A 26,090-nucleotide genomic window follows, 5' to 3' on the forward strand; every position below is an offset into this window, starting at 1 on the left:
CAGTTCCAATTGGTTTAGTTGCCATTTGATTGGAGAAAGATGGCATTAAGAAAACTGTCCATGACATCTATGCCACACCTGTGGAATGTTAGACTAAGCTACCGTATTTTTTGGACTATAAGACGCACCTAAATTTAGAAGAGGAAAACAACAAAAAAACATTTTTGGCTACCTTTCTTCAGCCCTTTTCCAGTCTTTTTTCAGCGGCTTTTTGGTCCATTTTTTCAGCCTGTTTTGGGGGCTTTTTTCTGCCCATTTTCGAGGTTTTTTGCAGCCCATTTTGGGGGCTTTTGTGGCCCGTTTTTGAGGCTTTTTTGGACCCATTTTCTAGGCTTTTTTGGCCCATTTCCCCCCAAAAAACAGGCAGAAAAAAGCATCGAAAACGGGCAGAAAAAAGCCTCAAAAACAGGCTGAAAAAAGCCCTGAAAATGGGCCAAAAAAGCCCCCAAAACAGACCCAAAAAACCCTCTAAAAAAGGCAGAAAAAAGCCTTGAAAATGGGCCAGAAAAGGCCAAAAAAGGCCCGAAAACAGGGCGTGCGGAGGTCAAAAATATGAAAACTTTACATTTGTAAAAAACAAGAAGAGTCACTTACACAATCTAGGCTGGTCTGTTTGCAGGGAAAAGAAAACGTAAAGCCCAGAGGGAGGCGAGCTCCTTTTATTCCCATGTAATCCAAGAAGTCCGAAATGCAGGTGACAATGTGATCGAACAGCTAAAAAGAGAAGGAAATTCCTATCATGAGATATAGGTTCTTGTTTTCAAAATTGCATTTAACAAATAATAATATTACTTATTTTCTTCGTGTAAGGCTCACCTCTTCTCCCGTCCCCTGCATAACCTCTACAGGGATTGAATATATTTTATTGTGCATTTCCACCATCCTTCTTTTACCACTTCGGATCTTCACCAGCAAAACACGGAAATTTGTCCCACCGAGATCCAGAGCTAGGAAGTCTCCATTCTCTGCAAACAAAGGAGTTTTAAACATTAGGAATAAAGCCCTTAAATTCTGTTGGAGATAGTGATGCGGCCTGCTGGTAAGTATCTCATAGACATCAGGATGGCCACTGGAGGAGGAAAATACTGCATTTCACTTGCCTTTCCCTGTACAAGTCTTCTCAAGAATAGACACTGGGCTATCAATTAATATTATTAATACAGCTAATTAATATAACAGAATAACAGAGTTGGAATGGACCTTGGAGGTCTTCTAGTCCAGCCCACTGCTTGAGTAGGAGACTCTATGCCATTTTAGATAAGTGGCTGTCAGTCACTTCTTTAAAATCTCCAGTGATGGAGCATCTACAACTTCTGAAGGCAAATTGTTTGACTGGTTTATGGTTCTCACTGTTGGGAAATTTCTCCTTAGTTCTAGGTAGTTTCTCTCCTTGATTAGTTTTCACCCATTGCTTCCTGTCCTACCCTCAAGTACTTTGGAAAATAGGCTGACCCCCTCTTCTTTGTGGCAGCCCCTCAAATATTGAAACACTGCTATTATGTCACCCCTAGTCCTTTTCACTAGACTAAACTATATATACTATATAGAGCCATTTTGAAAAAGTTTATTGAAATAACAAAATCAAACATGTATCTTCCCAATTGGTTAATTGGCCTAAAATGTATTGAAAATGCAGGACGTTGAGGCATATAGTATTTTAATATTAACGTCTTACACCAGTGGTGAAATCCAATTTTTTTTACTACCAGTTCTGTGGGCGTGGCTTGGTGGGCGTGGTGTGGCTTGGTGGGTGAGGCAGGGGAAGGATACTGCAAAATCCACATTCCCTCCCTACTCCTGGGGAAAGGATATTGCAAAGTCTCCATTCCCACCTCACTCTGGGGCCAGCCAGAGGTGGTATTTGCAGGTTCTCCAAACTGCTCAAAATTTCCACTACCAGAACCTTTCAGAACCTGCTGGATTTCACCCCTGTCTCACACCAACAAAATTTGGATTGCTGAACAATGCTGAATGTGACTGAGGTGCATCAGATAAGGTTTGCCACTAGGTGGCGCTGCAGGTCTATTACAATTGAAAGGGGTATAGAATAGAATACAGAATAACAGAGAAGGGACTTTAGAGGTCCAATCTCCTACTCAGGCAGGAGACCCTATACCCATGGTGGCGAACCAAAGGCACGTGTGCCACAGGTGGCGTGCAGCGCCCTCTCTGTGGGCACGCAAGCCATCGCCCCAATTCAGCTGCCGCGCATGCAAGCGCGCCTCCTGCAAGCCAGTTGATTGTCGGGCCTCTGCCACGCATGCGCAGGGGCGGGGCATGTGCATTGGGGCGTGCACAGGGGTTGCGCTGAGGCCGCGTGTGCATTGCATGTTGGGGGTTCGGGCGCGCGCTCTGTGCATTCGCACGCGCGCACACTTAGGGCACTCGGTCTGGAAAAAGTTAGCCATCACTGCCCTATACCATTCCGGCCAAATGGCTCTTCTTATAAACCTCCAGTGATGGAGCACTCATAACCTCTGGGGGCAAGCCATTCCACTGATTATCCCAGAATTCCCCAGCTAGCCAGCATGCATATTGAAGTACGTGTATCAATATCTCAGGAAAATTACAGAATTTGTGGATTGACAACCAATAGATCTTTGATTGGTGGGTTCTAGCCTTATTTCTTCTTCTTCTTCTTCTTTTAATCTTCATTCTGCATCAATCTGGGGCTCTTTTTATTTTTTGATTTCCATACCCGTAATTCCAGACCATGTGTTGTGGCCCCGCCCTCTGAGCCTATCCCATCGGAGGAAGAAAGCTCCGAGCATGAGGAAGAGGAGTCAGCCAGGCCTCCCTCTCCAGGCCCCTCCCCTCTGGCACTGTCTCAGGTGCCGGCCGAGGGAGAGGAGATTAGCAGGGAGACAGGTGTCTCGGATGAGAGTGAAGGAGAGACATCATTCCTGGACGCACGCCTCCGAAGGCGTGATAAACGATTGCAGCAGCTCAGGAGGCGTGCTAGGGATTAGAACTGAGTCACTGGACCACACCCCAGAGACTATATAATAGAGGGTGGTGGCCAGTGATCCCTGTGACGAACAAAAATAAACCTTGGATAGTCACTAAAGCCTCGTCCGAAACTGCTGAGAGGAATATTTATTTTTGTTGGACTCTTGTACGCTGAGTATATTATCTTTCTGTTTCTGTGGAAATAAAGCACTTGGCAGACGGTGTGTATATCGCTGCCAAGTTGGAGATAAAGACCTGGGTGTGTGCCAAGTGCTTCCTTAACCCTCGGCTGGCTGTGTTTGTGTGTGTGTGTGGACGGGGACAGATCACCATGGTCATATACTTGTTGGGGTTTATGGAGGCTGTATTCTGACATATCTAATGGGCAGCAGATCAACCGTCTCCCCCTAAAGGTCATGAGAGAGCTACCTGTCCCATCAGGGGTGCTGCGGACAAAGGTAGGCAGCATCTTGACCTTGGCATGGTCATGTGACTTCCTCTTGAGGCCGGCCTCTATCTCGATCCTCATCCGCTTCTTCACCTGAAGCAGCTGTTCGTTGGTGAGCTTGAATTCTGCCAGGGTCTCTGCAATCAACCGGTGCTGCTCCGACAGCCGATAAGCTACTGCGGTCACAAAGGCCGCCCCCTTCCCGCTGCCACTCTCAGAGAGCAAGAAACGCACATCGGAATCAGGCACTAAGCGCCGTATCGTTTTGTGCAAGCGCCTGGAGTATCTAAAGAACAAAAAGGGGAAAAACGAGGGTTACATTCATCTTTCGTTTAATACACAACACAACCGCTGTCAGGGTTCCCACAGATGCCCTAATTAAAGCATGATTCTGGAGCCAAGCTTCAAAAGAAATCCAGTTATTTATTAGGAGCTTCATGTCAGTAGATTCCCAAGTGAAGCCAGCTCTGACCCTACATAATTTACACCCCAATCATGACCCTGTATCTCCCCCCCCCCGCTCCCCCCAGGGTGTGTCATCAATCACATTCGCCAATGCAGCAATTTCGCAGGTTGTACAGGTCACTCCCCTCCAGGCTGCTGTGGGTAACCCTGGGATACAGCCTTGAGAGAAATAAGTCTGGAATGTGCATCTGTCTTTGGCTGCTGTGCCATCCCCCCTGGCCTATGGCAATTCAAGAGCAAACCAGGGATGCTTTGTGAGTTGACAACCACATTCATAGCTCACAGCTGAAGTCTGGCTGTGCCATCTTCAGCAATACTCCCATCATTCTAACCAGCATCTCTCCTCATACAAAGGCATGAAAGCAATTCATATGGTATCTAGGAGTAACTAAGCCAGTTTAGTGTAGTGGTTAAGGAATTCTAGGAGTTGAAGTCCACAAGTCTTAACGTTGCCAAGATTGGAGACCCCTGCTTTAGGGCATAATCCACATTACTGGTCATCATCTGCAAAGCCCTACATGGAACGGATCCAGATTATTTGAGGAAATGCCTACGTACCATTGTTTATGCCCAGCAAATACAAGCCAGCAGAGTTGGCATGTTCTGGATGCCTTTGATAAAACAGGACCATCTACTGGAAGCATACCTTCTCTGTTGCACAGTGCCTGCCCTTTGGAATCAGGGGCCTCTTAATATTCATAGGACTCCTACTCCGTTGACGTTCCATAACGTCTTGAAAACCTGGAGGTCTTCCGGGCCTTGACTTAAGATGGTTGGAGCCCCCTGCTGAATGCCTTTTGGTCTATGTTTTTATGTAGATTAGGGGTGTCAAACTCAAGGCCTGGGATCCAAATCCAGTTCACAGGGTGCTTGGATCTGGCCCACGGGGCCGCCCTGGAAACAGCAAAGGACCAACCCATTGTACCTCCGCCAGCGAAAACAGAGCTCAGGAGGGCTGCAGTCGACCCTCCCGAGCTCCGTTTACATTGGCAGAGAGTTGCAGGAAGCCATCGCAGCCGAAAATGGAGCTCAGGCGCCCGTTTTCACTGGCAGAGCGCTCAGGCCACCACAAGTGCCACTGACACGACTGACGTTGAAGTGGCCACACCCACACTGGCCCCCCTCAAGGTCAAACACAACCCTGATGCGGCCCTCAATGAAATCAAGTTTGACCTCCCTGATGTAGACCAACAAGATCACATCTTCTTTTGTTTTGTTTGTGATCTTATTGTTTATTTTATTGAGTGCTAACCAAATCAGTTTGAGGTTGATTGGGTGCCTAAATAGAAATGATGGGCGAGAGAGTGGACATATAGACAGACCACACTGTCTTCTTCCAGGATATTTTTCAGTTCCTTAAGGTTTCTTAGAACCCTAGGATTTCCTGAACATCTCCCATACAATTATTAATTAGATCCTGAATAGATAAAGAGGGGAGAAAGCATGGGAAGCCACTAGAGGCGGTATTCAGCCGGTGCGGACCGGTTCAGGTGAACCGGTAGTGGTGACCTGCAGGTGGCTGCCTACCCACCCGGGCACAATCCCGTCCTATATTGCTGTGGTGTTGTTGTTGTTTTTAATTGAAAAGTTTTACAAAAAAGAAATACAAAAATTTCCCCCCCCATGTTCCCCCCACCCTTTCCCCCCCTTCATCCCACCCTCCCCCCCGGACTTCCCAGAGCAAAATACAAGGTATTTCATTTAATCAAACATGTGTGGATGGCGCATGAGAGCGAATTGCCATGTTTTGTGATGCCGCAAACATGTGCGTACTAACATATCCGATGCTGGGCGAACCACTTGCTACAGTATGTGAATCCCACCTCTAGAAGCCACCTTCCCCATTCCTTCATTCATGTGCACCCATGAAATAATATCAGGCAAAAAGAATCAGAATCATTCATAAAGCTGCAGCATAGATGATTTGTGCAAACTAAGACACAAAAAAAATCTGATCAACTAACAGACAGCACTAAATAAGTACTAGATAAGAATCAACAGAATTCAAAGGGGGCTGCACTTGGATCTCTTGTTTTTTTCTGAAGTCTGTTTGGAAGCTTTTTTTCTGAAGCTTCTTTCAGAGGCTTTTATTCTGAAGGACTATTTGTACTTTGTTCAATCTCTTTTCTTTGGTATTGGTATATAGATTGAATTCTTCCAATCTGTTGGTTATTGTGTCATTCTTCAGATTTGTTAGCATAGTTTGGTTAGAACCTTTACTGATTCTACTTTTGTTGCTTGCCATATTATTTTAGAATAATATGAAGCTCTGTTTGGAGGCTTTTTTTCTGAAGCTTTGTTTCAGAGGCTTTTTTTCTGAAGCTTCTTTCAGCCTCTGAAATCTCTGTTTGCGAGGCTGCATTCGGAATATAAGATACACCCAGATTTTCACCCTCTTTTTTTGGGGGGGGGAGGGAGGTGCATCTTATACTCCGAAAAATACAGTAACTTCATTCCCCAGTTCTGTCTGCTTTTCTCCTACAAATACTCAGCGAAATACAATAGAAGCTACAGAGCTTTGCATATTGCAGAGATGCTTAAGGGCCTAGGTGGCAACCAGTTTACAAATACTGTAAAAGTAGCTATCCCTATTAGGATATGGAGCGTCCTCATATATACAGTATACTGTATTTATTTATCAAATTGATATAGCTGCCATCTCATCAAAAAAATGACTCTATTTTAACTATTTTTCAGATTCTAGCCTGCATTATTAACCGTCCACGTTTCTCTCTATGAAGAATTCTGTTTATTTAACACTCAAGTTCAGAGTGTGTATCAGATGCCAGCATGATGTGCTGCGTAGCTGACCTTTGCTAGAGATGGCTCTTAACAGGTGCCAAGATATAATTATGGAAACTGCACAAGATCTTACTGTGGATGCATCTTGTAAAGGGATCCGTCCACCCCCACTGTGGTGCGCAGCCGGCCAACTCCTTTATTGTCCCGCAGCTGATTCAGGATAGCACCAAGAGTACTTGCCACCAGGTTCGCAGAGCGGAATGACACAATGGTGCATACGTGCTGGACAGCGATGCAGTCTTCATGGGAAGGCTCAACCCCAAGACGTGTCAGTATGTCTTTGGCTTTATGCAAACCTTCCTTGCTCCTAAAACCAGAAGCGAACACAATACGAGGTTCTAAAATTCATTAATTTAATAACATGACAATCTGACAGCAAGTTACTCATTTCAAGTTGCAGGAGATGTTGGAAGAATCTGAAAATGGGTTATAATAATAATCTCTCCCTGAAGGCGTCATGGGAATTTCATGAGGGTTCAAGAGAGAGAGATGGGAAGCCTGGATGGACACAACTAGACATTATGTCCTATAAAACACAATGACATTCTTCTCAAAGGGTGTTCAGTTCTGCAATGTTGTAATGAATTTGGAAAGAGGTCATTGATTTTAAAACCATTATGCAACAATCAATTAGGAACATTATTTGTGATGTCTTTCCTTTAAATAAGCTACCCAGACAGGGAAAAAAATTTTAAAAAATCAAATGCTGAGGCATACATTGAAATTTATTTCTTCCTTGCTGCAGTGATATATTGCACTATTTTGCTATTAATGGTGTTTGTATCAATGCTTATTATTATTTTCTTCAATCCAGACATGTGTCCTCCCCTCCCAAAACCCTACGACACAATGTTTGTGTTTGTGCAAAAAACATAGGGATATGGATGGGTGGGTGGGTGGGTGGACGTAATAATATGAATTAAAAGATGTTACAGTGCCCAAACTGTCGTGGAATCAAACAGTTTTAAACTTAACAAGAAGAAAATATTTCCATAAATGCAAACTCAATGCTTGAATCTGTGGCCTGCTCCTGAAGTTGTTGGCAAACAAAATACAACTACTGAGCCATATCTGGGCTTCTAATAATTGGAATACGGCCTACAAATATGATCAACACTTCAATGGATTCACTATACTTACAACTAAGCACAAATCTAAGCACCAAGGGCCTGGTGGCTCAGCAGACTGATAGCATTGTGATTAACACCAGCTGTCTGCAATTACTGTAAGTTCGAATCTCACCAGGCTCAAGGTTGACTCAGCCTTCCATTCTTTCTAAGGTAGGTAAATTGAGGACCCAGTTTGTGGGGGCAATAAACTGACTTTGTATAAATATACAAAAGTATGAAGGCTATTGCTTAACACATTGTAAGCCACCCTGTGTCTCCAGAGAAGGGCGGCATATAAATCAAATTAAAAAAAAAAAAATCTACAGCACTATTAAGTTCGCCAATAATTATTTTTAAAACCCACTGATGGATTAAATCCATTTCAAAACCTAGAGTTTTGAATTTAAGTGTTGTACCTTATGATTTTTGACGAATGTATCTTTTTTTTTTTTTTTAATTTGATTTATATGCCGCCCTTCTCCGAAGGCTCAGGGCGGCTTACAATGTGCTCAGCAATCTTGTCTTTTTATGTAAACTGAGAGCATATGCACCAAAGACAAATTCCTTGTGTGTCCAATCATACTTGGCCAATAAAGAATTCTGTTGTGTTCTGTTCTGTACTAGTCTAGAGGAAGTTTCTAAAGCACTTACTTCTCTATGGCAGAAACATCCTTAGTTTCCAATTTTCCTTTGGTCAAAAGCTCAGGAGTGATTCGCCCCTCAAAAAGGAGACCTTCTTTGGCCATTTTGACAAGGATAAGCCTGACAAGTTCACCCATGTACATTCCGCTGACCATCTTCTCAAATCTGAAAAGAGATTTCACACACACACAAAAACCAGTCATTCAAACTAATACGCAAAAGAGCATCCTACTCAGAATATATAAGGTTGCAGTTTTATGTTTAAAATCTATGTATCCATGTAAAAAGTTCCATATTTTTTGGGGGGGGGTGCAAATTACAGTCACATGGCCACATGATACTGCAAACAGCTGTAAATGCAAGTCAGTCACCAAGTACCCAAACTACAGTCATACAACTCCAAAGGGCAGGAGGTGCCAGCTATCAAAACTAGATTGTAAGTAACTTGGGGGGGGGGGAATTATTGTGACTTCAAATGCTTGTTAAACAACCAGCTGTAAATTGAGGATTACCTGTAGCCTTTTTTTTTAACACTACAGCCATCTGTTTTCACTTTCTTTGGTGTTATTTCAAACAGCCCAAAGCTTTAGAAACACATGATGTTGATATCATAACATCATGCCTGTGAATAAGACCATTCCTTTAATACGTTTTCTGTCTTTATTAAGTCTGTCTGAACACTTGCATAATTTCATTACTTTTCTGCTGGATTATGTCACAGAGTTTTAGTGACACTATCTTTGGGGCAAGGGAGCAGGGAAAGACTGAGTATGAACACTGAAAGGAATTCCAACTAAAAACTGTTGGTTCTGTGCCAATTCCAACTGAACAGTGTAATTAATTTAAAAATTGAATGCTGAAGGTTTAATGGAACTAACCAAGAAATTGTCCAAAGGTGCCCAGACAAGGGTAAAATGCTCCCGGTTCGGACTGGATCGCCCGATCCAGTAGCAATGATGGCGGGTGGTTCGGAGAGCCAGTAGTAAAAATCCCTGCGCCACCCCCCCCCCATGCCCAGCTGAGCCACGCAATCATCAGAGGCTGTTTTTTTTTACTTTTAAAAGCATTTTTCTACAACCTCTTCGGCCAAAAAATGCTTTTAAAAGTTAAAAAAAAAAAAAAGCCTCTGATGATCACGCAGCTCAGCTGGGATCGTCAGAGGCTTTACAAAGCATTTTTTTCTGCAACCCCTTTGGCCGAAGAGGTTGTAGGGAAAAAAAATGCCTTTAAAGGCCTCTGGCGATCCCAGCTGACTTGCCTGATGGTCAGAGGCTTCTAAAAGCATTTTTTTCTGCAACTTCTTAAGGTTGTAGAAAAAATGCTTTTAAAAGTAAAAAAAAAAAAAGTTGGCCACGCCCACCGTCACATTACTCCCCCCACCAAGCCACGCCCACGGAACTGGTAGTAACAAATTTTAGATTTCACCCATGCCCAGAGCTAAGAATCTGAAAGGAACTCTTTTAGATTAGACATGGGGTGCTTTTATCTGGTCCACATTGCCGCCTTGGAAATAGCAAAGGACCGGCCCATGGTGCTCCTGAGCTCAGTTTTCGCTGGCAGAGGGTTGCAGGAGGCCGTCGCAGCAACAAATGGAGCTCAGAAGCCCATTTTCGCTGGCAGAGCACTCAGACCACCACAGGCCCCTGACAGGAGTGACGTCAAGCTGGCCACATCCACCCCGGCCCCCCGAGGTCAAACACAACCCTGATGTGGCCCTCAATGAAATAGAGTTTGACACCACTAGATTAGACCAATGTTTCATGACCTTGACTACTTTAAGATGTGTGAACTTCAACTCCCAGAATTCCCTAGCCAACATAGCTGGGCAAGGAATTCTGGAAGTTGAAGTCCACACACATCTTATTAAAGTTGCCACATCTTAAAGAGAAACACAGGATTAGACTATGTAAGATATAATTATTTCCAATTACAGTTGCTTCCCAGGATTAAGAGAACCCCGGTCAATCTCTCTATCAAATTCAGTCCGGATGTCTTCTAATAAACCATCATCTCCAAATGCACCCCATTCTGTGTTGATGCACATGCGGCCTTCGTCACCTTCCACCAGATCAATGTGTCTCATTTCCTCCATGTAGCAGGCATTTGTACCAGTACCTTTAAAAGAAGCAAATGGGATCCTGTCATCACAAATGCAAAATCAAAATTCTATTATGAGTGATTCTGAACAAAGAATTAGTACCGATAATTAAGCCAACTTCGCAACGCTGGTCATCAAATCCGCAGGTCATCATTGTCCCAACAGTGTCATTAACCACTGCCATGATGTCCGCATCATAATCCTTTAGAATGAAACAGAGCATTTTCATATATATCAGACAATTTAATTATCAATGTTGATCTGGATATTCTAAATGTCAAACCCCACAAACTTTGGCATCTCAAGTGTCAGCCCCGATATCATTAGGTCAGGCCACAGATCATGGTATTGCATTTTCTTCTTATTGCTATACACAAGACAGATTGTCTCCTTGACATGTAGCATTATATCCTTCTCAAAAAAGCCCCTCATCAAAAAGTCAAAGACTTTGTGACTCAGTCCTAGTTGTAACCAATTTGGGACCAATAAAAAAAAATTGAATATGATTTGTAGCTTTGTTAAACGAGCATTCTAACATAAATGTATGTTCTTACCACAACGGCTTGAGAATAATTCTCATTCAATGGGGATTACCAATGGACTTATTTCTACATAAAATAGGTCAAAGAAGTTATAATGCAACAATTTATGTTACTTCAGAGTGGGTTATTTAAAGCAGGGGTCTCAAACTTTGGCCACTTTAAAACCTATGGACTTTAATTCCCAGAATTCTCCAGCCAGACATGCTGGCTGGGGAATTCTGGGAGTTGAAGTCCACAAGTCAATGAATGTGGAAGTCCACAAGTCAAGGAATAATTTTGCTAGGAATAAAAATGCTTTTAAATAAACAAGTGGCACAATGGTTAGAATGCAGTACTGCAGGTTACTTCTGCTGACTGCCGGCTGCCAGCAGTTTGGCAGTTCGAGTCCTACCGGCTCAAGGTTGACTCAGCCTTCCATCCTTCCAAGATCAGTAAAATGAGGACCCAGATTGTTGGGGGCAATATGCTGACTCTGTAAACTGCTTAGAGAGGGCTGTGAAGCACTGTGAAGCGGTATATAAGTCTAAATGCTATTGCTATTTTCCAATGACAGTGAAAAACAACAGCAAAAGAGATCTAATTCACCTAACAATGTATGTCAAAAATCAGCCAATTCATATATGCTTTATATAGCCAAAATACATGCTTACCCCACGTTTCTTGATGGCTTTGTTTAAGAGACTCACTACATCAGCTCCTTCGACACCACTTGCTTTGAAACGTTTTGTCCAGGTAATCAAAACACCCTAGAAAAATTGAACTATTACCACACTAGCCAAATTAGAAGACATTCATGACACTTCTTTCCACCAGCACATCACTTATTTAAAATACCATTTAAAATAATGGAAAATCTGTCCAAAGGAAGGGGGGGGGGCGATGTCAGCCAACTTCTTGCGTGTCCACTTATTGAAATTCCAAGTTAGGTACTTAATACAAGTAAAAACAAAGTTAAATTACAATATTTTATTTTGGATCATTTAGATTTATCGATCGAAATATAAGCAATGCCATTGTATAAATAGCCCCTTGCTCATTCTTGCCATTTTTTGACTCCCCATTTCAGAACACCCCCCCCCCCCCGAATTCTGGGATTGAGCAATTGCATTCAAAAATATACTTGTGCTCATCTGCAAATTCTTCCCAAGGATTTGCATGGAATTTCACTGATCTTGATATAAAGTGATGCATACATGAAGTTCTGCAGCTTCTGAGAACTTCACAGTACTCAATTTTGAGGATGGTTTTCATTCAATTGCTTTCTGAAGCAACTGCACTGTCGTCTTGATAACAGAATAGTACCTCTTATTATAATGCTATATTATATTCATATTGTCAGATTCTTCCAGCTAAGAAAGTATAAATGTTGATTAGGAAGCCCCTAATAAAACCTGAACCATCTTCTGGTATAGCCAGCAAGCATCTTTTAGAAAATCCTGAAGAGCAAATAAGAAAACTTGGCCATATTTACATAAGAAGTGGTTAGTGACAGCAAATCAGGTTTGATTCCTTAACAATCTCAAATTGTTAAGTTTTTCCATCTTTTTCTATCTTGCCATTCTTTAAATGTGCTACAAATGTCCGGGAAATTCCTCTCTCATTTTCCTCCTCATTCTACACAATCCTTCATAATTCCTAATTACACGCACACATATTCTAGCCCCAGTATTTCTCAACTTTGGCAACTTAAAGTTGTGTGGACTTCAAATCCCAGAATTCTCGAGCCAGAAAACCACTGATCTACACAGTTAAAGGCCTTGTTGAAGTCAATGAAACGAAAGGAAATCTTATATTCTCTTGTTATCTCCATTATTTGTTTCAGGCTAGTTAACCTATGACGTGTCCCTCTGCCTTTTTGGAAACTATTAATGCAGCATTTCTGACCCTTTGCAGGTGCCTATTTTTCTTTATAAGATCCTACACAAAACTTTGCTAGCATTGAGAATGAGCTTAATGATTTTGTAATCTGGGTATCTGTTTCTTTGGTGTTCACAACTTTTTTCAAATTTTAGATCGCACCATTTCACTCCACATTTGTTGATACAAAGCTATTATAATTTTAATTGCCTCTTCTGTAGCTCTAAATAGTTCAGTAAGGTACTCAGTGACTATCACATAATACATTAAGAATACCTTTCTAGGATCACATGCAACTGTTGATTCCCAAGGCTTCTTACAAATCACCCCTCTATTAAGCTTAATCCAACTAATCTAAGAAGAACCATAAATTCACTCTATAAAGCTGTGATAGGCTGCAATAACAGTTATTGGCCTGATAGAGTTCCTAGGAGATATATTCACCATTTAAACACCAGAAAGCTAAGTCTGAAGTGAATACACTCAGTGAATGCACCAGGGTGGATTTGATTTAAATCAAGTTGATTTAAATCACAATGTAAATCATGATTTAAATCACTAGTAAAAAGGCTTGATTTAAATCAACTCGATTTAAATCATAATTTTTAAAGAGCAACTGTCATCTCTGCTACTCCTTTGACCCACTGTTAAACTCACCTATAGTCCCAGTGTTGCAGAATATACAGCCTCATGCTACATAACTAAGCTCCATTTCATGCTGAATAAACTAAATTATTTATGTATCTTAAATAGAAAACTATCTTACGATAGATTTTTACCCCAAAAGTTTTTTATTAAAATAAATTCGATAAAAATAAAAAAAATCCGATTTAAATCCAAAAAAAATCTGATTTTTTTTATTTTTTAAAAAAAATCATTGATTTTTATCCACCCTGGAATGCACCCACTTTATAAAAACAGTTTCCTATGTTCTACCCACAATGTAGGTTTTGCAAACCTGTGATTAGACATACCTCATCTAGTTTAGTTTGCCTACATGGGAATGAAAATGTGAACCCAACAGGTAATTTCTTGTCCTTAATTTCTTGTTTCTCCATAAAGTCTCCCAGACATTCAGCAACATGATCAAAGAGCTGAGAAGGAAGCAAAACAAAGACAAAAGACTGTTAAGAAGTAATCTAAAAATATTAATTACACTAGTAGAAATGCATTACAAGCCATAATATAAAAATGAATAAAATAATTAAAGAACCCATAACCATTACTTTCTTGACAACAGTGGATTATTGCATTGTTGTTGGGAGACCACAACTCCAGATTAGGATAATTTCTTTTTTTATATCACACTTTAACAAAAAAAAAAAAAAAAAAAGTCATGGCATTTAGAAAGCAGCACCTCCTTGAAAAAGTCAATGAAATTTGATGCAGTATTCCTGATCCACTTATAAATATTGTGGTATTGCGAAGTAATTGTGTGATCATTCTTTATTAAGGAGGCCAAGCCCAGGTCTCCTAGGCTAGGGCATTTCAACAATGTATTTTTCTATTTACCCAGAATATCGATCCCATGCAAAAAAAAAAATCTGATTTCTTACACCCAGAAATTGCTTAATATTTAACATGCAAAATGGGTGTGTGTTTAATGTAGCATAATGCAGGCAAATGATGCAGAGTTTGACTAGAATATGATTTCAAGGCTGTGTTTCTTCCCATGCTATGGAATAGATCTGACAACAAGCGCTACGAAAGGGAAATACCCTGGTTCCCCGAAAATAAGACATCCCCTGATAATAAGCCCAATCGGGCTTTTGAGCGCATGCGCTAAAATAAGCCCTCCCTGAAAATATTTAAACGCAGAACTAGAAATCAGTTAAGATGGCAAGAGGAGCCCCATCTTGCTCCACACGCCTCAAAATAATAAAACCACCCCGAAAATAAGGCCAAGCGCTTATTTCGGGGTTCAAAAAAATATAAGACAGGATCTTATTTTTCGGGAAAACACGTTAGGAACTAGCAGCCCAGAACAATAATATAGCTGAACTACAGTGTCAGACCATCTTCACCAACAGTTCATCTTCATTGAGCAAAATGCAAATTAGTTCATTTTTTTACAAAGCTCTTTAACCACATTCCTCTCATTTATTTTCCCTCAACATTCAGGAAAAACATCCTTTATGTACATCTTCGGCAAAGTTAAAGCTGTAGTAACATGACCATTTCATCTTCCAGATGCACCAAGACTTCAAAATTCCAGAACAGCTGTGGCCCCTAACAAGTGCCAGCTAGGGAAGACCCAAGATAATGTTTCCTGTTTTGAGATTTAAAACAAAACAAAAAAAAAAACTGATGATCTGCATCTTAACGTGATCAGATCTGTTAAGTCTCCCAAATTGTTAAAAGTCACCAGGAAATCAAAGGTCATTTGCCAAGTAGAATCACAACTGAAATTAATGGCAAGTCATAATGCATTAATTTAAATGATTTGACCTTCATTAAAAAAAAAATGAAAGAATAACGTACCCAACCTGGGAATTGATATATCTTTGATGGCATGCAGGAGCCTGTAGTCTGCTATGTGTATGACTGTTTCCTTATCTTGGATGGCAAACCTCAGATAAGGAAGGTTACTCACATGTAGGCGTCAGGAAATGGCATTAAGACCCTAACTCTATAAACAAGAGGAACAGGAGGAAAGGAAGTGGGAGGTGTGTTAACCCTAGATATCATTATAAGTGCTTAGGAAAACGGTAAAGATTCTAGTTTCCTAAAGGATTCTGTGAGCCAATGAGATGTTGCCAAGTACTGCTGTAATTTGTAGTAACAAACTATATAAGGTCACTATGTAAGACAATAAAGTTACCACATATATCCTCAACCTTTGTGTGTGTGGTCTCTACAATGGCAAACCTAATACATGTGTGTCAAAGCTGATGCACCACAATGTCCTGTATGGCATACTATCGGTAGCATTTATGTCGATGTTCACCAACATGACAACTACACTCGAAAGCATGCCCCATTCTCATGCAATCTTCAGACCCTCGAGAAATTATGTGGCCTCCAGAGCCTCTGAAAATCATGCGAGAACATGGGGCGCTTTCACAAGGTTTCTGGAGACCGCAGATGTCATAGAAGAGCATTTTTCCAAAGCTGCTGCACCAAGAATGAAGACCTCTCGTGTGACCACAGCAGTCTCGGGTAAGCTCTAGAGGGGGGGTCTATCAACAGAAAGAGAACACCGCCTGAAGGTAAGCAGCACAGAGTACTGGGTTTGTGGGGCAACTGCACAGTTCCACAAGGCTTACACGCCTTGGAGAATGGCACGAGGCAGCCTTTTTGGTAGCAGCAGTGGTGCTATGGCTGAAATTAAGCATCTCTACTTCAGGACCAGCCTCGGCACTGCTTTGTGGTAACTTAGATCAGCGGTCACCAACTGGTGGTCCAGGGACCACTGATGGTCCGGAGGAAATTTTGCTGGTCAGCAGAAAAAAATTTTGTATTTTTTATATTGCACTAAATCAGAGGTCCTCAAACTACGGCCCCTGGGCTGGATACGTGCAATGAATGTTTGTGTTGCTGCAGAGAGTCTCCCCCTTCGGGGTCTTTTTGTGTGGGTCGGAGGGGGACAGAAATTCTGACTTGGGGTCTGCTTCAGCCTCCTGGTGCAGGGCTTTGGGCAAAGGCTGGAGGGAAGCGCCGCTGGTGGCGAAGAGCCAGAGGGTCTCGTTCCAGTGGGACTGCATCATGGCCAGGAACTGGCTGACCATCTCAGCCCACTGAGCCTCCAGGCGCCAGTACATGGCCTTGCACTCCCGCAGGTCTTCCCTCTGCTTGGAAAGCCTATGCTCGTAGTCCCCAGTGAGGTGCTTCTGCTGAGCCTCCTTCTCGGCCAGATCCAATTTGAACTGAGCCAGCTGTTTTGCCAATTCTTTCTCGTGGTGGCTGCTTAGCTCCAACAACTGCTTCCTGTTGGCGCCCTAAGGAGCTCGGGCGGGCAGGCGAGGAGTAGCTGGGAGGGGAGGAGTAGAGGCCGGTGAGGCAACCCTTGATGCAAGTGATATCGAGTTGGCCATGCCAACCCAATCACATGACCACCTAGCCACACCCACCCAGCCGGTCATTAGGCAGATCATATTAGTGGTCCGTGGGATTTAAAATTATGAATTTAGTGCTCCCTGAGGTCCGAAAGGTTAGTGACCCCTGACCTAGATTGTATAGTAGGGACAGGGAGAAATAGAGAACTGTCGCTCTTTTATTCAGGGAGGAAGCTGTGCTGACAAGCTAGGAAGAGTCAAGTTAGGCACTTTCCAAATTTTTGATACACCAAGCCCAAAGGGGTTTTCATCACTATTATAATTCATCCGATACCAACAGCTAACATAGCTTTTAAGTAACTGCTGAAAATTTATCAGCTGTTGCACGTGCTAACGCACAAATTGTGTGATGCCTACAAAAAAAAAAACAGGTGAGGTGCTTCCGTAAAAACAACCCATGACGCAAATCAGAGCCTTGATAGTACAGTGGTTTAGTGCACCCTGTTATTAACACAGCTGCCTGCAATTTCTGCTGGTTCGAATCTCTCCAAGGCTCAAGGTTGACTCAGCCTTCCATCCTTTCTAAGGTAGGTGAAATGAGGACCCAGTTTGTGGGGGCAATAAGCTGACTTTGTATAAAATATACAAAAGAATGAAGGCTATTGCTTAATGCATTGTAAGCCGCCCTGAGTCTCCGGAGAAGGGCGGCATATAAATCAAATTAAAAAAAAAAAAAAATCAGGACCTTTGATCATAGTACCACCGAAGATGCTTTCTCGTTCTGCCACCATCATGCTGGAAGCAACCAGATTAAAGTTTTCAAGAACTAATCAGCAGCAAAAACAGAAATAATCTTGGCATCGACTGTCTCAAACTAAGAATTTTTGCATTAGCAATGACCAAAGGATGCCAAAGAGCGCCATTGGCAAACAGTCCAAATCATCATCCTTCAGGCTCAACAGCCATAGCTGCCAGGGCTCAGAAGAACCCCAGTCATGAATGTACATCTTGGGAAAAGCAAGAGAAATGGCAATGGAAGGTGTCGTGTAGGTTTCAAAAAAAAAAAAAAAAAAAAAGCAGCATCAGTGACAGCAGATACCAATTCTGTAACTTACATAGGAGATTTAAGTGGAGGAAGTAGGAGAAATTCTCCTGCCTTCCTTGGCTTCACCAACCATCCATATAATGTCCGCAGCTTGAGCTGCTGGCTGCAAAATGTATACATAGGGATCAAGACAGAAAAGTCCTTTGGTAAAAAAAAAAATTAACACAGAAGATCTACCGTACAACAAAATATGGCAATTAGGCAAAGCTGCATCAGATATGAAAACGAAGTTTAACTCCTTTGCTGACCTGTTTCCCTAAAACAGACTGCTTTGGCCCTCCTGTAGAAACCCTCCCTTGTAACACCCACTGACTGGGTTCACAGAGCATGCTTCAACACAAAAGCTGGTTAGTTGCAAACACACCCATTTGCTTATGGTTGTTCTATTAATTATACCATCTGAACACAGAACAAGCAATATGTTCAGGCACCTCTAACCTTGTTTACATTTTGCTTATTATTACTTTTAATCAAAACAGCTCAAATACATTTATTGCAGTATTTGAGCAGCTAATACTTTTAATAAAGATGTTAGCATCTCTCTTATTTCATTCAAGTAATGTTAAAAGTTGGAATACAGGTAGTTTTCAACTTATGACCACAACTGGTCCCAGTTACAATATAGATTTTCGGTTGTAAGTCATGACGGTTATAAGTTGACTGAACCAATGTTAGAACAAGTTTCCAGCAGTCGTTAAGTGAATCCATGGTCATTAAGCAATCCCTGCTGTCCTAAGTGCGAACCCATTCTTACAAACAGGCCTTTTTGCCAGAAATTGCAATGATGTGACTGCAGGATGCTGCAATCAGTACAGGTATTCCTACACTGTTCCCCCCAGAATGCACATGGATGTACTGTATCCATGAAGTTATTGGAATCAAGTTCAACTTTAGGAAATATTTATTTTTTTTATTCTCAAGTAAGCATGCAAAGAATTGCTGCCTAAGGTACTGTACTGAAGAATTTTCTTCTTAACAGTCACATCTTAAAAATGCTTAACGATACTCACCCATCCCAGGATACAGTAAAGAAAAATAAAGATAGGTATAAAAACCGTATGAAGAAACAGAATAAACGGAAATACATATTTTAACTCACAGCTATGCCAATACATCCACACTCATCAGACATCACTTGTCTGTCTGCTAGTTCAGCTAGCTTTCATTGCATATTTGATGTACACTCTACTTTTCTATGCTAGTAAGCAAAACAGCTATAAAGGTGAACTAGAAGAAATTATTACAAAAGGACAATTTTTGTAATAAAATCTGGAGTTCTCCACATTTTTTTCAACAAGAAAATGACGAGAGGAAATTTATCCCCAAATATATTTTCTAACTTGTCATGAGACATGTTTTAGGATTTTTAATATTCCATTTCCTTGACTATTAAAATTACAAATTAATTTTGTTTTTCCTTTCAAAATTAGGTATCAGAAAACCCAAGAGATGAACTCAACTTAACAAGCAATATGGGAAGCGTTCAGAACATTGATTATATTCATTATATGTTCTTGTGTTCGCCGCCCTGAGTCCTTCAGGAGAATGGCGGCATATAAATACATGTAATAAATAAATAAATATACTTAAAGAAGAATCTACCCGTGTTCCACTGCCGTGCATAATATCTTCTGGCGTTTCATAAATCTCCGTTTCCATTTGCACCATCTGCTTCTTCTCATGGGAGACTTTTACTCTCAAAATTCGGAAGAAAGAGCCACCAAGATCCAGAGCAATGAAATCTCCTTTCTCTGTTGGGAAGAAACAGATGTCACTTTAGCCATTAGAAGTAGGCATTTAAATTTTTCCACCCATTAAGTAAACTGCCATTAGTGTGCTACACGAGCAGATCCACTTCTGACCTTTTCTAACCTAGGAAATTATCATTTTCTGAGCTTGATACTATCAACTGAGAACATTTGCCTCAAGCCTATCTAATATAACTGAGATAGTAATCTTGAACCATTTTGAAATTAAGATTACCAATTAACATAATCATTGTAACAAGATATATTGCTCTGTGCCTACATCGACTAGACAAATACAAAAGCTCACACAATCAATGTATTTCAACTTCTCTAAAATTTTTCAGGCTCTGCACCAGCCCACAAGACGAACAGATGTGATGGGAATACAATTTCCAGCTAATATGTCAATCCATCTGGGAAAAATACATAATTCTTTTTTAAGTACAATCCCCTTTTAAGTACACTTCCCTTTTACTATTTTCTTTTGACAAGCCAGCATCCTCAAACACCTGGAAGTTTTAACTAATGTTACTGTACATTCTCGGAAGTCTCCAATGCACATGAAATAAAACATTCCATTAGGTTAACCAGGTTTTAATATTAAAGAGACTAGTTTCCCAGTTTTTAAAATAACCTGCTATCATTTTACAAGAACAAAATAAATGGATAGTTTATTAATTGATTAATCTTACAACCATATAAAAAATAAAATTAAGCATCTAATTCCAGGATAAAAGAGATAGAAGAAAATATAATAATAAAATAGCATATTCAACTGTTATTCCAAAGACTGCATAATTAATCAGAATCAATTTTGCTACTGGACAACATTTTATGAAGTTACCAAATGAGGAACCACATTTAATATTTCCAGGAATAGCAACACTGCATCAGGATTTAACAATACTTTTATTAAGGATTATAATTACAATACTACCCTGTTTCCCTGAAAATAAGACCCAACCGGAAAATAAGTCCTAGCATGATTTTTCAGGATGCTCATAATATAAGCCCTACCCCCAAAATAAGTCCCAGATTGTCAGCCAGATGGGTGCATTTAGTACTATATTTTCCCCCAAAATAAGCCCTAACATGACAATAAGCCCTAATGCATCTTTTGGAGCAAAAATTAATATAAGACCTTGTCTTATTTTCAGGGAAACATGGTAAATAATGCAGACTAAAAACAAAAATAGAAAGGAAAAAGAAAAAAAAATAGTAAAAAAAAGAGAAATGTATAAAGCAGGGGTCCCCAACCCCCAGGTCATGGCCCACTATCGGACCACGTGGGCAGTTGGCTGCGCACATGCACATGTCTCAGGAATTCTGGGAGTTGAAGTCCAGAGGTTGTAAAAGGGCCACAGTTGCCCACCCCTGCTCTAAAACATGGCTTTAGGTTAAAAAAGCAATTTCCAAAAGTGATTAAGAAATGAGCAGCAAATGACTTCAACCAAGCTCATAGTCATTATGTGGTCAATACTTAAAGTTCACTGAGCAACTGCATCAGGATTGAAAGCTCCAAATAATAAGTGCTTAAGGAGGTGCTCTGCAAAGCAAGGATACACCAATAAAGCATCTCCCTTTGATGCATTAGATGAATTGCATCCATTGCAAGATACATTCAATTCTTCTGAAAGCTCTCTACAGCTACCCCCATATGTGTATACATGGACAATCACTAAAGGACGCTCAAGGATGTGTGTTCTGCCTATGCACACATCTACAGAAGCAACCAGGGAGAGTCTTCAAGGCAGTGGTGAAATCCAAATTTCTTTACTACCGGTTCTGTGGGCATGGCTTGGTGGGTGTGGCAGGGGAAGGATACTACAAAATCTCCATTCCCACCCCACTCCAAGGGAAGGATACTGCAAAATCTCCATTCCCACCCCACTCCAGGGGAAGGATACTGCAAAATCTCCATTCCCACCCCACTCCAGGGGAAGGATACTAAAAAAATCCCCATTCCCTCCCCACTCCTGGGGGAAGGATATTGCAAAATCTCCATTCCCACCCCACTCCTGGGGGAAGGATACTGCAAAATCTCCATTCCCACTCCACTCCAGAGGAAGGATACTAAAAAAATCCCCATTCCCTCCTCACTCCTGGGGAGTGGCTTGGTGGGTGTGGTGTGGCTTGGTGGGCATGGCTTGGTGGGTATGGCAGGGAAAGGATACTGCAAAATCTCCATTCCCATCCCACCCCACTCCAGGGGAAGGATGCTAAAAAAATCCCCATTCCCTCTCCACTCCTAGGGGGAAGGATATTGCAAAATCCCTATTCCCTCCCCACTCCTGGGGGAAGGATACTGCAAAATCTCCATTCCCACTCCAATCCTGGGGGAAGGATATTGCAAAATCTCCATTCCCACCCCACTCTGGGGCCAGCCAGAGGTGATATTTGACGGTTCTCCGAACTGCTCGAAATTTCCGCTACCGGTTCTCCAGAACCTGTCAGAACCTTCTTGGATTTCACCCCTGCTTCCAGGCATCTGCACAAACGTAGCAGAGGATGTGGTTGCTTTAATGCTCCAAAAAGACGTGCTTCATATTTACAAATGCACTAGTGCAAAGCAACTCTTCCAAATGTTTGTACACCAGTGGTGGTATTCAGCTAATTCTATCTGGATTGGCCGAACCAGTAGCGGTGGCTGCGGGTGACTCCGCCCACCTGCCCGGATGTAATCATGTCCCATTTATGCACGTTTTTGACGCTCTGCACATGTGCGGAAGGCCTTGTGAATGCGCGGAGGTGGGCGCGCTCACATTTGCGAACCGGTAGTGAAGGTAACTTAATATCACCCCTGTGTACACCCTTATATAGCCTTCCAGAAAGCCCCCCGTTATAATTCAAATTCAATTTTAAAGTCTACAAAAACTTTTAAGAACCATTTCAGCAGAGCTAAGCCGATTATAAAATATTATTATGAAAGGCTAAACTTTAAAAAAAGACTTATTACTGGTACTTACCATATTTTTCGGAGTATAAGAGGGGTGAAAAGGGGGTGAAAATTTAGGTGCATCTTATAGACCGAATGTAGCCCCACCCACCCACCGGACCCCACCCTTTGGCCTCTGCCTCGCAGCAGTTACCTCCTTGCAAGCAAACAGCAAGAAGAAACAGCTCCTTTCAGCTTCAGCACAGCCTAATTAGCACAAGTTGATTGGATCCGCCTCCCGACTCTCAGCTGATTTGCTCTCAGCTGTTTTGCACAAGGCTCTGCTGCTTGCTGCAAAGAGGTAAATTGCTGGAGCAGATTTTTTTTTCCTTTGTGCTAATCAACCTATGCTGAAAACGAAAATGAAAGTAAAGCAGGCTGTTTGCTGTAAGGAGGCAAAATTGCTCAGAGGCAGAGGGAGATTTCTTTTTCTTTTTTTCCTCACCAAAAAAGGTAGGTGCCTCTTATACTCCAAAAAATACGGTATACTAAAATTTACATGTATAGAGATCAAAACTTTCTGTATGTGTATATGTAGCATGAGAGAAGGATGGTGGAAGGAAAGAAGGAAGGAAAGAGCATTAAATACAAGTAGTCCTTGACTTACAACAATTCATTTAGTGACAATTCAGTTACAATGGCACTGAAAAGTAACTTATCACCGTTTTTCACACTTACGACTGTGGGCAGCCTCCCCATGGTCATGTGATCAAAATTCAGGTGCTTGGCGACTCATATTTATGACGACTGCAGTGTCCCGAGTTCATGTGATCAAACTTTTGCGACCTTCTGACCAGCAAAGTCAATGGGGAAGCCAGATTCACTTAATAACCGTGTTACTAACTTTACAACTGTAGTGATTCCCTTAAAAGCTTTGGCAAGAAAGGTCGTAAGATTGGGGGGGGGGAATCCACTTAACAAATGTTTCACTTAGCAACAGAAATATTGGGCTGAATTGTGATTGCAAGTCGAAGACTGCCTGTAAAACTATTGAAACTATTTCTGTGAAAAAAAAAAGGATTTTAATACTTGCATACTTGTAATAATTTACTTTAATACTTGTAATAATTTTAATACATCTTATCCCAAAGAAGGATAATTAATTCAGAAATTAAGCTCACCCTAACCTACTGTATGACTGAAACTAAGCAAATTGCCATAAATAGACCTGAAAGATTCCAAGTAATTCCTTCGTCCCAAAGGAAACTATTATTTATGCAGGGGAAATCTCAGTCTGCCAAAAACTGTTTTACATTGCTTTTAAATAGCCAAGATTAGGGAGTTGAAATATAGACTCAAAATATGTGCCACCACAATATGGCTTGAACATCAACTGGACCAGCTAGTCTTCCCTGTCTGTAAAAATGTGGTAGGAATTCTGGGTTTGGATTCCCTTGCAGGCAACATTGGTGAGCAGCAGAAGAATGAAGTCCGTTGCTCTCTATCACTCTTCCAGCAATCAAATTATAATTGAAGAGACTTCTCACACTTCTAAGAGGACCTCATCCTGCTTCCCAGCAAGGAGGGGCAGTCTAATCAGGCCTTATCTAAATCTTCCTGCCTAATTCTAGAAAAGGCCCTCAATATTACTGTCAAAATGTGCAGAATGCCACTGATCTGTCCCCAACCCCACACACACACCCCAACAGACGTTCAGGAGTTAAAGACCAAACCAGCCGGCAAAATCCTTTTTCTTATGATAACGGAACTTGGCAACAACCTAGTGGCTGCCTGCCAAGAGTTTATTATTTACAAAGAGGAGAGATAACTTCTTCCCACTTCTGATACATCAAAGGAAAGCAGCTCAATAATTACAATCAAGTCCAGAGATAATCCAGTTTTAAAGCAAAAGTCCGGCAATGTAGAATGGCGTGGAAGCTTTCAGCTTTGTTCGTCACAAGGTTTGACTGGCCACCACGCTCCCTTTTATATCCTGTGGGGTGTGGTCCAGTGACTCAGCCTAATCTCGGGCACGCCCTTTCTTCTGTTGTGCGCGCTTATCTCTGCGACGCTGGCGTGGGTCCAGCCAAGACTCATTACCCTCATCACTGTCCATCTGTGGCTGCATGGACATGCTTGGCCCTGGCCCTATCTCTTGCCCTTCGGCGGACACCCAAGGCATTGCCAGAGAGGAGGGTCCTGGAGAGGGAGGCCTTGCCAACTCCTCCCCTTCACTCTCGGAGTCCTCTCCTGACGATGACACAGGCTCCGTTACAACAGCCACAACTATCTATTAGTATCTCCAAAACATCTGAACCATCCACATAACAGGTTATGTATATCCTTCAAAAGAGGTGTTCTGAAAAGACATTAGTGAGATTTGTTCATCATTAAGGCAATCATAAGTTTTTTTTTTCCAGGCTAACACAAGCGTTTCAAAAGCGTCTCTCTTTGGATATGGTCACCTACAGAGACAGCAACGAATAGCTTCTAAAGCAGTGATGACTAACCTTTTTGCCGCCGCGTGCCAAAAGCGGGGGCGGCGTGGGGGGTCACGTGTGAGTGTGTCCACACCCATAATTCAATGCCCCCCTGTGTCCCCCACACACTTTTGGCATGTGATGGCAAAAAGATTACCGGTGGGCCTGGTAGGTCTGTTTTTCACCCTCCCCAGACTCCAGGGGCTTTCTTGGAGTCTGGGGAAGGCAAAAACAGCCTCCCTCACCCCTGCCCGGAAGCCCTCCGGAGGCCGGAAACGGCCCATTTCCTGACTTCCGGTAGGCCCACAAGGCCCAAAAATCAGCTGGAGCTGAGCTAGGGAGATGCTCACGTGCCTGCAGATATGGCTCAACGTGCCACCTGTGGCACACGTGCCATAGGTTCGCCATGACGGTTCTAAAGCAACCAGGTGAACTTGGAAAAAGATGAGTCTGCTTTAATGATTCAAGAACAGGTGTTTCATAGGTACTCCCCTGCATTTAAATTATCTTTTTCAAAGCAGGTAGACATTCTCACAGATGTATGTAATCTGGTATCAGCCATAAGCAGCTCCCAAATCTTTATTCTATGACCGTGATGGCGAATCTCTGCAGACACGCGAGCCGTCGCCCCAGTTCAGCTCCACCGCACATATGCGTGCGCCTCCCGCCGGCCAGCTGGTTTTCAGGTCTCTGCTGTGAATGCGTGGGGGCAGGGGGCACATGGGAGATGCATGCGCATGCACAGGACGCACATAGGCAGCATGGTCAATGTTCATCTCAGATTTTTTTTTCCTGTCTCCTAGTGCAGGGGTGTTAAACTCAAGGCCTGCGGGCTGGATACGGCCTGCTGGGTGCTTAATTCTGGCCTGGGGCGACGGCCTAGAACTAGCAAAGGACTGGCCCACAGTGCCTCTGGCAGCCAAAACAGGCCAGTGGGGGGGGCACATGTGGCCCTCTGTACCCCGTTTTTGGCCT

General features: G+C 42.1%; 1 protein-coding gene across 1 annotated transcript in view; it reads right to left on the reverse strand.

The window, feature by feature from the left end:
* The window catches only part of HK1 (hexokinase 1), a 61,599-nt gene that overhangs the window by 15,168 nt on the left and 20,341 nt on the right, over positions 1-26,090 (reverse strand). The window contains exons 3-12 of the mRNA XM_070945287.1: positions 19,615-19,763; positions 13,887-14,006; positions 11,706-11,801; positions 10,616-10,715; positions 10,347-10,530; positions 8,425-8,580; positions 6,738-6,971; positions 3,379-3,683; positions 817-965; positions 595-714 (exon numbers count right to left, since the gene is read on the reverse strand). Coding sequence (XP_070801388.1) covers positions 595-714; positions 817-965; positions 3,379-3,683; positions 6,738-6,971; positions 8,425-8,580; positions 10,347-10,530; positions 10,616-10,715; positions 11,706-11,801; positions 13,887-14,006; positions 19,615-19,763 — 1,613 coding nt within the window. The remainder of the gene's footprint in view (positions 1-594; positions 715-816; positions 966-3,378; positions 3,684-6,737; positions 6,972-8,424; positions 8,581-10,346; positions 10,531-10,615; positions 10,716-11,705; positions 11,802-13,886; positions 14,007-19,614; positions 19,764-26,090) is intronic.

This window comes from Pituophis catenifer, unplaced genomic scaffold (assembly GCF_029215685.1).
Source record: "Pituophis catenifer annectens isolate HBS135680 unplaced genomic scaffold, rPitCat1.0.hap2 SCAF_6, whole genome shotgun sequence".
Classification (NCBI taxonomy): Eukaryota; Metazoa; Chordata; class Lepidosauria; order Squamata; family Colubridae; genus Pituophis; species Pituophis catenifer.